Source organism: Oryzias latipes, chromosome 12, assembly GCF_002234675.1.
Source record: "Oryzias latipes chromosome 12, ASM223467v1".
Lineage (NCBI taxonomy): Eukaryota > Metazoa > Chordata > Actinopteri > Beloniformes > Adrianichthyidae > Oryzias > Oryzias latipes.
In genome coordinates this window covers 5,514,844-5,529,784 of record NC_019870.2, presented here as the reverse complement: position 1 = coordinate 5,529,784, position 14,941 = coordinate 5,514,844, and the positions used below count along the sequence as shown (strand labels likewise).

At 38.9% G+C, this 14,941-nt stretch overlaps 1 protein-coding gene across 5 annotated transcripts in view; it reads right to left on the bottom strand.

The window, feature by feature from the left end:
• Positions 1-14,941, bottom strand: part of arhgef28 (Rho guanine nucleotide exchange factor 28) — a 58,532-nt gene that overhangs the window by 27,322 nt on the left and 16,269 nt on the right. For 4 of the 5 annotated variants that reach the window (XM_020707521.2, XM_023960757.1, XM_023960756.1 and 1 more), the window contains exons 5-12: positions 11,737-11,911; positions 7,835-8,024; positions 7,011-7,080; positions 5,953-5,993; positions 5,790-5,853; positions 1,228-1,331; positions 910-1,148; positions 53-134 (exon numbers count right to left, since the gene is read on the bottom strand). In XM_020707521.2, the coding sequence (XP_020563180.1) occupies positions 53-134; positions 910-1,148; positions 1,228-1,331; positions 5,790-5,853; positions 5,953-5,993; positions 7,011-7,080; positions 7,835-8,024; positions 11,737-11,911 (965 nt within the window). Of the gene's footprint in view, positions 1-52; positions 135-909; positions 1,149-1,227; positions 1,332-5,789; positions 5,854-5,952; positions 5,994-7,010; positions 7,081-7,834; positions 8,025-8,124; positions 8,225-11,736; positions 11,912-14,941 lie in introns of those variants that run through there. The other variant, XM_023960759.1, reaches the window with a different exon arrangement.

Sequence of the window (14,941 nt, the reverse complement as noted above, 5' to 3'; positions counted from 1 at the left end):
AAACTTCTCCAATTAGTACATGTAGAAATATCTGATGAGAGGGATTTTTTACTTTCAAACTGGGTTTCTCAAGGATGGACAGTGGAGAGTTTGGCTCGTTTTCTTCTTCACTGTTAACTTCCAGAGCCACCAGACTGGAGATAAAGGACAGTAAGAGTTACTTTAACACTGATTACACTGCAAAGGAGCTGATCCTTGCAAAGACTGCGAACCTTGTTTTAAGATATTTAAGTTATTTTACCACGTTTTAAGCTGTTAAGTTCTTCATTTAAATTTGTTTTGGCTCATTAAGAGCTAGAAATTAAGAAATTATTATTACATTGAGTCCAAATCATTTGGCTCCATACTCTTGAGAACAGAAAAACTTGATCTAAGGCAAAACAAAAACCCAGATTGTACTCTCATTGTCTGTATAATTTTAAGGATGTTATTTTAAAGTTAGACTGGCATTATATTGACATTATTTTGGAAACAAATTGTAGCTTTTTGTTGTAAGAACTGGTGCTATTTTTTAGATTTTATAAGAATTTATTTGTATTAAGATGTTATTCTGATTTTGTTCACAATTTGTTCTAAAATGAGCCATTTCCATTTAGCACACTACAACTTTCTGTCACTGTGATCAAAAAAATACAATAAGGTACATAAAAACTCAAAATATACAAACCATTTGAATAGAACTACCAAAAAATACTTATTACAGGTCTGTATGACATTCAATTTAAGTAATTCTATCAAACAGTTTGCTTTTTTAAGCTTATTTTTCCCTTCTTTAATGCTTGTGTGGAACTTCTTGATTTTTATATCTTATAACATTTCTTAAGTATAAATTACTTGCTGCATGGACAATAACTTTGCTACTTTCTAATGATTTTCTTCTTAAGATGAGTGCTCTTTCCCTGTTTGTACCTGAGGTCGCAGGTTTCCACCAGCAGACTTTCTCCCGTCTGCTCGCAGGAGGCAGGACAGTTCCTTAGTCTGTGGAGGGGGGACAGCCGCGGTGCACAGGTGGGGTGAAAGTCCTCCAAATGGGGTGGAGGTGTGTCGGTTGCAAGAAGAATGTCTTCCGAGTCCCATAAAGAGTCGTCCGTCCCCGTGCTGCTGCACGTCACACCTCGAACTCTGACCTCAACATCACTCTTCTGGAGCTAAAAGTTGAAAGGAGATGATGATGTAAATGGACCAGAGCAGAGATGGGAGGTGTCGCTTTAAGGGAGTGAGGATCACCTGAGTCTGCAGACTGCTTTGGCTGTTCATGAGGAGCCCGGTGTTGTTAACAGTCTGGCTGAACTGCCGCTGATCTTCACTGGACGGCAGAGGGTGACCATTTACTGAGAGAGAGAGAGAGAGAGAGAGAGAGACAAAACCATTTAAAGTGGTTATATCTTCCTCCAAACCCATTTGAACCGTGTTTCTTAATCTTAAACATTTAAAACAAAAAATGCTAAATAAATTGGGATTAAACAAATGCATCACATGTAAAACACTTTCACACCCCCATGGCCTAAAGATTTGACACTCAAGGAGGTACAATGAGGCGCAGCAATTCCAGTTTCCATCTCTGGGGGGCAGTAATGTGTCAAAAGAAAAATGCAACCGAAGACAAAAAATTATGTTTAAGTAATAATAAAAGAAGCCACTTTTTGTCAACTTAAATCAATTATTAAACCACATGTGACGGATGGCTTTAAAAACTAAAAATAAAAACATCAAACGAGAGAGAAGAACGAACATAAACTTATTTGACGCTTAAATCTTTAGCCCTTTATGCACATAAATGGTGCAATTTTTTAGCAGAACATAAAGAAAATATTCACAAAGCCAAAATGTGATAGTTGGCATTTTAAATGAATATTTAAATATTTTTAAACACCTTGAAATTCTCTTAATTTGAATAAAAGCCTTGTTTTTTGTAATATTTTATAACTTTAACCAGACTTTACTTTGACGATACTCAGGTTTCACGCATCTGTAAGTGTTTTTCCCCCAAATATAGAAACTTTTGATGTAAATTTAAATGTTTTTAATTAAAAAGGAGCTCTGAGGAGGGACCTTGTGACCCACTCAGTGCATGTTCTACATCACAAGCTTTTATTTCAAACAGTATTATTTTCATCTGGTCCTAATTCACAGCGTTTTTAATTAAGAAATACTCAAAAATTCAATTTTAAGCACATTTTTGGTGTTTAAAAATAACAAAAACACAATTTTCCCCAGAGTGGGTCTTTTAAAGACATAAGCAGGTTTAGCGTGTTTTTAAAAAAAGTAATATCTGCTCTCACTAAATCTAGAAAATAGTAACTTTGAAATTATCAAAAATGACAGCAGTCTGTTTCAATGTGTGCTTCCACTTTCTAAAAGTTTCAGAAATCAGATTTATTAAGAAAAAAGGATCTGAAATGCCACAAAAATGTGCTGCTTGGTCAACTTTCCTGCTTGTTTTTAAAGCACTCTGCATTCATCCTTCTTCTGAAATGTCAGGGCTTACAGAAGAAGAAAGGCTGAGGGGAACAGCCGCCGCATGTCCGCAGGTGTTTGACCTTTACCTGACTGTTTTGAATAGAAACCTCCACATCTCGTCTTTGCCCCGTTTTCCAGAGAAGTGGGAGGATCGCTGACTCGGTTGTCCTGCATCTGTTCAGCTATCAGCTCTATGTGTAGCACATGACATAACATGATCCGTTTGAAATCAGGCCAAAAACAGGGGTTTTAATAATAAGATGCTAAATATAAAATTGGAAAAGGGGCTGAAGTTTCTAATAAATTTGTAAAAAATAAATAAAACCTTCAGGGAATATTTCCCCAGGAGAAGCTTTATTTCTAACGTCAAAATAAAAATGCTTCTCATAAGACACTAATTCCCTGTCACTACACAGTCGACTATGCTCTGGTTGCACTTTTATGCAACCATGAGTATGCAATACTCATTCCATGTGTGCAATATTCATCTTTTTTTTCCTGAACAGTTTTTAGTATCTATTTTTATTATTTATTAAAAAAGCTGCTGGAAACAATTTCACTGTGCACTGCATAATGACAATCAAAGATTCTGATTCTGATTTTATTTGAAGAACAGAAGGGATGAAGAGGCAAATTAATGAAACACTTAGGGGAAAATAGTTGAGTTTTGAAGAAGTTAATTGTAGTAGTAATAGTTGCTGACTTATTTGCAAAATGGCCATAAGACTGTATGTTCACAGTGAAAATGGAAGGCTGTGGGTTCAAATCCACAGTCAGATCTTACCAAAGACTTTCAAAATGGAACCCTTGCTTGACACTCAGCATTTTAAGGTTGTATTCGGGGTCCATTTGACCCTACCAGGTGTGACCAACAACTAACGGGACTTTAAAGACCCACTCCGATCATCTTTTGATCTACTGTAAAAGGAAAGCAACCCTGCCCCCCCCTCCACTCCCCGTTACTGAGAGCTCTCCGTTTACATCAGGTTTATCTGCTGCTGTTTACCTGGATCCGGTGTTTTTAGCCAATAAGGAGGTTCAATGGCAGATAGGTGGGCGAAAAAAATGTTGTACGCCATACCTGTAGGCCTTGATTCTCACCAAAGCTTTTACCAGACATAGAAATGCAGACTTTTAAATACTTTTCACAAAGTAAATCACAGCATTTTTGAAGATTCTTGATAAAAACAAACCAAAATTTTAATAATAAAATTAAACAGCCTTTTTTGGATGAAATTTACAAAAGAGAACATCAAAATCTGCCAAACAGAAGCTGAATAAAAGCGTTTTAAAGACAACTTTGAATGTGCAACGACAACAAAAACACCCGAGTAATGCTGATTATCTATAAAACTCAAAGTATTCTATTAAACATGATCTTCCAAAGGAAAAAGAGAGAAAAAAAAAGATTTTTAATGGAATTAAACGACTTCCTGGGTAAGACCCGCTGGAACCAAACTCTCCAGAAATTGGCCAAAACTGACTTCCTAAACTTCAGTGGCAGAGCGAGCCGCTTCCTGTGACTCATGTTGGACTTGTGAAAAACAAAGTTTCTGGAAATGTTTTCAATAGAGTCCCAAACAGAAAAATCTGACAATAAGAGAAGAAACTGGGACTGAATGATTAGTTTACTCTGAATTGTGTTTGGAAGCTGAAGTGGGTGTAGTGTGTCACTGGCTGTGGATTATCTGCAGCAGTAGATGGTATTTTTACTTTCACAGCCTGGAAAATTGCGTCCCTTGATGAGAGCGCTTTCCTCCCAGACTTTGATGTCTGAGGCAGCCTCGTCTGCTCTAATGTAAAGGAAATCCTGGGCATCTCGGAGGCATTTCCTCTGCTGCTCTCACACAGTGATGACACTGAAGCTCAAACACGGACGGTTTTTAGGCTGCAGCTCCTTTTTGGTCCGTTTTCAGTGCAGAGGAACAAAAAACTAAGCTGTGCTCAATCTACTAGACACATGTAAGGATCTAACGGCACTTCCAGCCGCTGTAGAAGAAAACCTTTTCCTGCACGTTTGCCTTAAGATTTCCTAATCACATTAAAAAACAAATAAACAGTGCGGTTCTGGAACGTGCACAGCTCTGTGGTTTTACTCAACTTTATTTTACAAAGACGCATGAATACACTCAGTTTATGGACCACAAGTTTCACTGTGTACCACCAGACACTCTCCATTACTCCAAAAGAGCACAGGAAATTAGCATTCGGTTACCGCGGCAACACCTGAAAGAAACTCTTAGCATCCTCAAGTTTCTACTTGCCAGAAAGAATGTGTGTTTACTGCCCTCTACTCCGTGGCTAATGTACATGCCTTGTCTTTAATGTCAGCTTTTGGAGGAACAGACCGTTTTAGCTTGTTAACATTCCACCTTTCGCTCAGACTGCGGCTTCCCTGCCCAACTTTGGGGTGAAAGCGGGGCTTTTATTTTTTATTTATTCAAGCTCGAAGTCTGAGAGGGACAAGCCTGACCCCATTTCTGTCTTTGTCCCAATGACTCTGCAGATTCTTCAGTATTTTGCAGGCTAAATGCAATCAGAAAGCAGCATTTAAAAAAAAGATTTGCAGTTGAATGAAAGAGAGAAGTGTGATACTTTGTAAGAGCAAAAGTAACTTGGGATGACTTTTTGGCCCTGATTGGATTCGGAGTCATTTGATTTTGAGTATCAGCTGATTTGATACTTTCAACACACATTAAAAAAAGAACAAATTTAACAAACACATCCAGGTTTTCCTCGATTTCTATTTTCTTCTTATTTTAGTTGTGAGGGGCTGTAAGCTAACGGAATTTCCCCTAAACAGATGATTGATGGGACTGCTGTCGCTCTGCAGAAATTATGTCACAGAAAAAGGTGTTTTTTTCATTTTGGCTAAAAACGGCGTAATCATAATTTACAGACCACTGGGAACACTTTCACAATAGATCAAAAATGGTTTCAGCGAGAATCCTTATTTTACTAAAAAAATTTTAGTGACATATTTTAATAAACTAATATTATTTTGCTATTGAAAAAGTTTTGATCGAGGGTGAAACTATGTGATCGTGCTCGATTACCGATTAGGTGGTCGGATGAAGACATCCTTAACAGTAACTGTATTGATTTCCTATGATGTGATTGGAAACAGAGCTCATGTCTCGTGCCAGTACCACAGGAGTAATCACTCCAGCCGTGGCTTCTTAATCACCTCATTATGCGTCAAAGCCACAGCCACAACTATTTAGTTGTTAAGATGTTTTCGAGTAAGATAAGCAGTTCATCACTGAAGCCAGACACCAGAAAATCACTGAAAAGTAGTTAAGTTGGGCTTGCGGAGGAAAATAAATTACCTGATAATGAGGACAAGTATTCCTCATCTTCATCCAGCGACAAAACCAGCTGTTCCTCAAAAACCTAAATAAAATAAATATTCAAGAACAGAATTTTTCAGTACATAAAAACCCAAAGGCTAAAGAACAGAGAATGTCCACATCCACCTGCGCTTATACTCACATTATCCACCAGCACATCCTCCTCCACATGGACCTCCCTGCCTGTGCAGAGCAAAAAATACACCTGTGTTACACGGAGCACCAACACTCCCCCCTCTCCTTCTGAACCCCCCTGGTCAGAAACTCAAAAGACGAACCAATCAGACGCCCAAACCAGCCGCTTCAGAGAAAGAGCACACGCTCAATACTAGGAAGTTGTTATTCTGAGAGGATTAATGAGACGCTGCTAAAGTCAAGACAGGGTTAAGGTCAATACTGAGGTGCTCTTCCTGCCTCTCTTTATGAGTCGATACCAGCATTTGCCATCTCCATGGTTACCAAGACGAGTGGCCACAGTTAAGAAATAGAAAATGTCTGTGGCTAAAGAATGAAATTAAATTTAGGTTCCAGCGCTGAATATTTACAAAAATCTCTCTCTGAGCATGTCAAAAGGAACATTCTGCTTCTTTAGTTTGCTCTGCATTTTACCATGAAAAGCAAATAAAAGTGCAGAGAGCTCCTTTTATGGTCGCCACGAAAAGTTTCTAGCCTCTTTAGGTTGTAAATGATGGATGTCGGACAAGACCACTGTTTGCACAAGTGAATCCGCGGTTGTTCATTTCCCACCGTTCCAAAGTAAAGTCTGTGCGCTCATGCACAGCCAGGCTCAGATGCATTTCCAGAACTGCAGAAATCCCTGGGATTAGGCTCATTTATATCTGCAGGATGGCATCATCTGTTTGTTATTAGTTATTTAGGCACCAGGGCGACAGAAGATTGATTCAAAATAGAAGAATTGTTGCTTTTCTGGTCACAATAATTGTGTTCTAGGCAGAACAGCGTGAAACACAAAGGAGTGACAAATAACTAAAAGCCAGTAGGTGTTCATGTTTTGAACATGTGCGTCTGGATTTGTTTTTCACAGCTTGAGTTACACAGCTGGAAGATACATGTGACCAAGTGGCTCACAGGTTAACACACAGACTGAGCTCCTTCGTTCTTTGTGTTCCAGAGTGATGGGTTCACGCAACACCAACCTTTCTAAAAACGGTCTAGAGTAAGTGTGACAGATGTCCTTACCTTCATCGCTCAGATGAACATCGTCTATGCTCGTCCTCTCCTCTGGAGCACCAGCTCTGAGAAATTTGATCTAAAAACAAAAGTTTGCTGATGTTTGATTGGTCATTTTAGGACTGAGTGAGAACAAAACACCTATACCATCTGTCAGAGGCATGAGAATCAAGATCATACGGTTTTATACATAGTTCGATGGCGGTGTTGTATGGGCCCCTACCCTCGCCGCCCCCTTTTGACAACCAGCTGAGCAGCTGCTGCATACCCCTCACTCTGCCCTTCTGCCCCCACCACCCTGATCAGAGCTGCACATGAAAAATTGATGCCATTTTCAAAATAGTGGCTTTTCTGTTGGTTTAATCTCCATAGCAACCATTTTATGTTGACGAACAGGTTTAAATAATTTTTAAAAGAATCGGCAAAAGTTAAATTTGGGATTTCCTTGGCAACAGAGGTTTTTTTGTTAACCACGCCCACATCATGTCTCACATTCTTTGATTCAGCTTGAGCCAAGGACTCATGTTTTTAATCCTCACATCATTCCTGTAAAATATGTGGGCAACGCTACTTTTGGGAGTTTGCCATGATGACGCCGTTAAAAATCTCCAAACTTTAAATCCAACATTTTCTTTTCCCCTAAGCTGCTTCCCAATCATGCTCGAGGAGTCAATAAATTGAAATCGAGATTTGTAGCTGGGGCTAAAGGGGATTTTTTTTTTTTGTAAATTCAAGATAGAACATGGCATCGTCAACATAGAGGTTTGTCCACTCATTATGCATTCTTTATTCAGCCACATCCAATCACAGTTACGATGAGGCTTTTTTCCTACCAGCTTGTGGACACTGGGGTCTTTAAGGCTTTTACGAAGGAGCAGAACGCCGTCCTGAGGGTCGCCGTCAACCACCTGCTGCACTGTGAGGACGACAGAGTCCCTCCTAGGACAAACCCTTAGCATTCTGGAGCTGTCGGACCACAAGCACCAAAGACCAGGAAAGAAGGCGTCAGCAGATCCTGAAGAACTGAGGAGGCGATACAAGAAACAGAAACATCAGAAAACTGCAATGAGCAACATTTGAAAAAACTATTCCTGCAAAAAAATAAAAAATTAAACCTTGTTACCTCGTCTCACGATTCTTGAGGTCGTAAATGTTTGTCTAGTGTCAAAGATTTCTCACTTGCCAGTTCAATACACTTGAGGGCTGCAGCCTTCAAAGTCAAACTGCATACAGCCAACAATGCCTTCAACACAAACAGATCTTGGAGAGGCCCCACCCACGTCAAGCGCTCCTCTGATTGGTTAAATAGACAGTTACAGCTTCAACCAGAACGTCTATGACTGCAGCTATGAAAGAATGTAGAATGGTATTACATGACCACACCTACACCGTCAGAAACACAGATTTAACACACCTTACTCTGACAGGTGAAACACTTCCTGATTTAAAAAGTAACTCCCTTGAGCAAATTCACACACTGACTTTGTTAAACGCTTTAGGTAATGTAAGCAAATAAAACTGTTTTGAGAAAATAAACTGCATCCACTGCTGGGTGGTTTAAATGTCCATTAGAAACAAGAACCAGCTTTGTGGTCCTTAAGTTACTGTGCATCTCCTTACTGTGCATCTTCTTACTACATTGAACTGCTGTACTTATAAACTCATCAATTTCAGAAATGTTCATCCAGTATCGTTGCCTACTTATATGGCTGCAGATTCTGTACGGTACTGGATTTTCGCCAGATGAACCCCTCTTACTCATCACCAATAGCAGCCGCTCTCCAACACCTCCTGATAATCTTAAACGCCGGATTTTTTTTGGGAAGATACAAAAGACTCATTTTTTGCAGACACACAAGTCAGTAAACTGTGCTTTTACAGTCCAAGAAGAACTGATATTGGCAAAAGCAAAGGAACTAAATCCAACTAGATTTAGATTTCTCATTTCAGAGATGATGCAGAACCAGTCACACTAAGAAACTCAGACTTTGACCTTCAGACAACGCCTCTTGCAAATTCAAAAGACAATACTGAAAGCTCTCCTTTAATTTACATGACAGTTCATTAGTTTGGACAAAAACATGCCATGTGATGCATTTCTAGTAATGCCCCGAGGCGACAGGCAAGGCAGGAATCTGAAGGATGCAGATACCCAACGATATTGGCAGCACCTTAACAAGTAGGGTTGTACATGCAATCAAAAACAAGACCGTTCACAAATGTTTGACTCGTCTGCTGCTCAAAAAGTAAAATACTTTTTACTGAAGTACTGTCAGTCTCATTTTGAAGAGGAAAACAGGGCAAAACCATGAACAGTATTTTAGATACTTCCTTAAAGGTCGATTTGATTCACACAAAAACAGAAAAAACTTTGGACATAGTGAGCTACTTAAACAATAAGCTCATCACATTTTTCAAATAGCTTTTTCGACAGCGAATTTGTTAATTGAGGGAAGACATGCAGCGAGGCAGCATTGTGTTTTCAGAAACGGTACACTATGTTCTTGTTTACATCAAGCTAAAATTCAGAACATTCAGCAGTGAAGAGCTTGGTTTTCAAGTAATGAGTGATGAAACACAAAACCATTAAGCTACATGTCGCATTATGTCACCTGAAATTATTTTTGGGCAGTTTATAATAGATCTATTTCAATTTGATGAAAGAAAGCCCACGAGGAATCATTCACTTGGAACAAATGACAAAAGCTTTTTGTCTTTGCAACAGGAAGTCAATGCAGAACACATGAAATGTTCTTTGTACTCCACAACAGAAACATTTGACCCATAACATAAATAGTCCAGGTTAGAACTTTTCCGTAAGTATCAAAGGTGCAGCTGCTGAACAAGGTTTATCGTCCTCAATAAAGAATGACCATTCCATAACTTCAATTGAAGTCCATAACTTCAATTGCGATCTGTTATTTTTCTTCCTTTATTCATGTGTTGACTATAGGGAATTAGAAAAAAAAACTTGTAAACAATAAGAAAGTAAAACAGTAAATCATTGGAAAGAGGTAAACAGTTCTTCAATGATTTGCAATGTTGTACATGTTTTTGAGGAACACTGACTTCATGTTCATCACAGGGTCAACATGCAGACACACACACAGATAGCCTACTAACACCAAGCAATTAGGAGTTTATAATTAACCCATGAAACATGTTAGGAGCGTGGGATGAACCTGGAATACCGGGAGAAAACTCATGCGTGGGCAGGAAAAACACGCCGGTTCCACCCAAACAATCAGTCCACAATCCAAACCAGGTCCTTCCAGCCAATCGTCCGTGTGCTGACCACCATCACATTATGGCTGCACGATATGAGGAAAAGTTGCGATTTGCGATATTAGTGATCAATATTGCGATGACGATATAACTTGTGATACATTAACAAATAGCGAAACAACCAAAAACATAATTTCCATTTCACTGCAATAGTTTAATTTAAATAAGAGTCAACAACATACCTTAAATATACTCCAAATGACCCTCGTCTTTATAGGATCTAACATGAAAGGGCTCCATCCGATTGGTCAAATGCATCAATGGATTTATTTGATTCATTAAATGCTTCAAGCTGCCATAAGATTGTCTCAGCACATTTAAGGTAACCATTTATTGCAACTTTTTTGCAACATTTTTGGTCAAATGCCTATTGCAGCCAGGTATCGCAATAACGACAAATTTGCGATTTATTGTGGAGGCCTACATCACACATTGCAAGCCAGTCATTTATGATGCAGCTCAAGACAGGCCCATTACCTGTCACGCACCTAGGTGTGTGAAATTTGTTCTCCGCATTTGACCTCTGGGGGTTGCAGACATAGTTTAACCCCCCAATCCAACCCCTTAATGCTGAGAATCAAGCAGGGAGCCACTGGGTCCCATTTTTAGAGTCTTTAACCATTTTATGGTTTGGGCTGAATTCAAACTCACGACCTTCCGGTCTCAGGGCAGACACTCTACCACAAAGCCACTGTGCTGGTTATCACCACATTTATGCTAGACACCATTATTGTGTGCGTCTCAGAGGCTGTTAGGCTTGTGTTTTACTGGATATTTATTGATTTTGAGAGTTCAGGGACAGTTTTGGGAAGCACAATATCAAAAACCCCAATGCATGCTGGCCTACGGTTCCTCCAGTATAAACTGACCCCTCTTTTTCACTGTAATGAATGAAGCATATTTTCTACGCAACAGGCAATCTTTTTCAAAACAGCATTTTTTTTGTCTGCTGCTGATTCACAATGATTTAAAATACATTTTAGGATTAATTTTCTCTATACGTGTCCACCATCAGCAGAAAAATTCCACGAGAACACGTTTAAAATACCAAAAACAGAGTGGGTCTGTAACTGACTGCATGGCCATAACGTGGCAGAACAAGCACAAACATTGCACCACGAGCCGAGTTTAGCTGCTGTTTATAGTCTAAGCAAATATAGATTCAGCTCAGAGTCTTTTGTTTTCTCTCCCCGGTTGAGCTGTTTGAGTATTATATGTAAATATACTTTTTCTAACAGTGGAAAAAAAACTGCTCTACTCGTGAGACATGGTTTAAAATAAATAGGACTAAAAATTTTCCACATGCGCTCACTTTTTATGGATTGTTGTGTCTTGGATTTTACATTGTTTCTATTGCTTTATATGTCATGGAATTGTTTTTTTTAGGAGCCATCATATCTAAGGGGATGATCTAAAGATGAGGAAGCAGCAGATGGAATGGTAATCTCACCTTGACAGCATCGTAAGAGTGTCGTGAGGCCAGTGGACAGGTGTTTCTTCCCTCTGACCCCGTAAAGCCAGAGCCCTCCGACCTGTCGGTTGGTGAATTAGAAAACGGGTAAGACGGACTAAACCCAGACGCACTGCAAGTTGTAGGAGACTCTTTCTGGAACGATGTTCAGAATCTAAAGAAAAAAGGGTTGAAAGACAAAGCATTACCACCAAAACAGACATCTGTTCGCCAAAATGAGTTTTTAAATTCAACTTTGAATTGGATTAGTAATGTATTATACCTTTTGGTTTTATTATCTATGTATGAAATGTACTTCATAATACAAATGAATGGAGGAATAGAAAAGTAAGCTTCAATATAAAATAATACAACCCAACAAAACATTTGGCTTTTTATCATATGTATACTCTAACCATTCATTCAGTTACGTGATAACATTTGCAAAACTGAAATGTTTTGTAGAAAACGGGTAATTTTCTCCTCGCCCGTTTCCTCTTGAATATAAAAACATCACAGAGATGGTTGATGTGAACCAAAGGAAATCTGAAACTCTTCTTTCAGCCCCACAATGCTGCCATTAACAGTGACCCAGTTCTGACGAACAGCGAGAGCAAATGCTGCGCACACTCCTCCATCAAAGGCCAACAAACAAAAATGTCATTGTCACACCGCTGCAGATACGACACTACAGCAGGGGGAATCGCTGCTTTGCCTTTGTGATTTGCATGAACATTTGATTGCTTTAAGCAAATCGGGGCCACACTTGCACACTGGTCATTGTGGACGGTTTCCGTCTGCAGCAGGACATCCACAAGTCGTGGCGTCAGGCATGTTTTTTTGTTTTATTTTTGCAAAGGCTTCGTTTGAAAGTTAAAACATGGTGCAAAAAACCCATGACATTAAATTTTGTGAGCTTTTTTAATATTTTCCTTCCTGATGCTTAATGTTTAAAGGCTTTAGATAGTATATTTAGTTTTCTTCAAATGGGCACCAAGAGTTTATTTTGACCTTCTGACGACCAGAGAAAAAATGTCCAGTGAACACTTTTTTTAACCTTTGTGCTATCTTAGATGACCCCACCCTTGCATTGACGTGTTCTCCCTACCATGACAAAGGTGGATAAAGGTGGAAAGATTTCATGTAATCCATGGACACCAGTGAAGATCACAAATCATTGAAGAAAAAAGGTTCAGAGCACTGTCTAGTGGGTCTAGATGACCCAACTCCCAATGGTAAAGTGCCTAGGATAGCACAAGGGTTATAAACCATCTAAACTACAAATCCAAGAGCCCCACCCCTTCACATTTGGCATCATTGTAAAGCCCCAAATGTCCTATGTAGATACAAAAATAAGTTAATCCACTATTATACAGTAGTTGGAAGATATTCAAGTTTATAGTTGTCCTCTACACAGGACAAATTTGCATTTCTAGTAGTCAGAAGGATTTTTTATTATAAGAAATTCTGTTCTTTGTCATAATTATTCTAAAATTTAAGAAGCATTATGAGATTCCTTAAATCCTGGTTTACTCTTAAGGTTGAGCTGATAAAACAGCTTCAAAGGAAAATATCAGTTTTAAAGGAATTATCAATTGAAGCTGTGAGCGGCATTGTAATGGTCCAGGCAATACCCGCCCCTGCTTTCTTTTGACCCAGCCTCTCTGGCTGAGCAGCTGCTACACACACCTTATTCTTATCCCCTGATAAGGTTGGAACACCTTTTTTTTATTTAAATGGTGGCTTTCCTATTGGTTTTACCTCCATAGCAACCATTTTATTTTTTGTTTGTTTGGGGGTGATGAATGGGTCTATGTCATTTTTAGAAAAATTAGCAAAAGTAAACTTTTGGATTTCCTTGGCAGAGGATATGTACATATACATATGTATTCCTGATATGTTCATATCATGTGTCATAGTTTGTTCAGCTTAAGACAACCATTCATGTATGAATTTTCCTCAAAACTACGGTAAAAAATGTGCAAGAAAAAGGGAACGATTACTTTTGCAAGCTCACCATGCCAAAGTCATTCAAAATCATCAACTTTTAAATCAAACTTTTTTTCCTTAAGTAGCTTCCCAATGACGCTAGAGGAGGGGATACATTGAAAACCATAGAAGCAGTGATTGTCTAAAATGGTTTCATTTATATGCACATTATACAAATCTGTCTTTGCAAAAGTTCCGATGTTTTTTGTATTGTGGGTGAAACGCAGACACCCTGCTGAGGCCGGCTTTAGGATGACGCCATGAAATGGTCGGGACCCACAAGGATTAAAAGGCGGACGGAGCCTCAGAGATAGAGTCGTCTTACATCTGGATAGGAAAATTAGCAGTGAAAATAATTAATACTTCATTAAAGTAAACTATTATTGTATAGATTAATATATTTTTCTCCAAAAGGCTTAACAAAAGCATGATATAGACCCTTTAATCTGGTGGCATGTCTGTAAAATTTCACAAAAATTGCTTGAACAAAACATTAATTTCCCATATTGCGGGAGAATGTGAAAAGTAGCCATCCCATAATAATTTCTAAACTTTCTTTAGATATCCCTGACATGTTTGTTGTGATTTTGTGAGCCCCATAAAAGATTTGCAGTGCAGGACTGCCTTTGTCATAATAACACAAGATAATTACACAATAACACTATATTTCAACTTTAGTGCAAAGATGAAGAGCTGATGCATACTGGAAGATTGCTGCAGTTCATATAGTTGAAAAAGACGGGTCTGATCTCCCAGATCAGGATTAATAGCAGTAATTGCTCTGTCTTTACACCCGATCTGCCTGTGGCTGGTCCTGAGTAAAAGAGGATGTGATGAGAGAGTTGTGCTCAGATCAGCTTCTAAGTAGTAAATGATTCTATTCATTTTTTACAGGACTGTGTGAAGTGAAAACCAACTTTTGCATAAATGCGTAATCCTCCCACTTTGGAGTATCTCTTATATGAATGCTGTTAATATAGCGGCCAGTGTCTGACTAGACCGGGCTAAAGCAGATTTTTTGTAGAGGGGATTCCCTCTACAAAAAAACAAAAATGGTATTTTGAATTTTATGAACCTCCTCGATTTAGAGGAACTTTGGAATTTAGCTCCAGGTCTAAATCATTGTATAAGCCCATTTGGGCCTAGAGGTGCCATAAGATATCAGTGACGAGTGAACAACCCTGAGGCATCTACAAATGTACCCCTCTGACCCCGA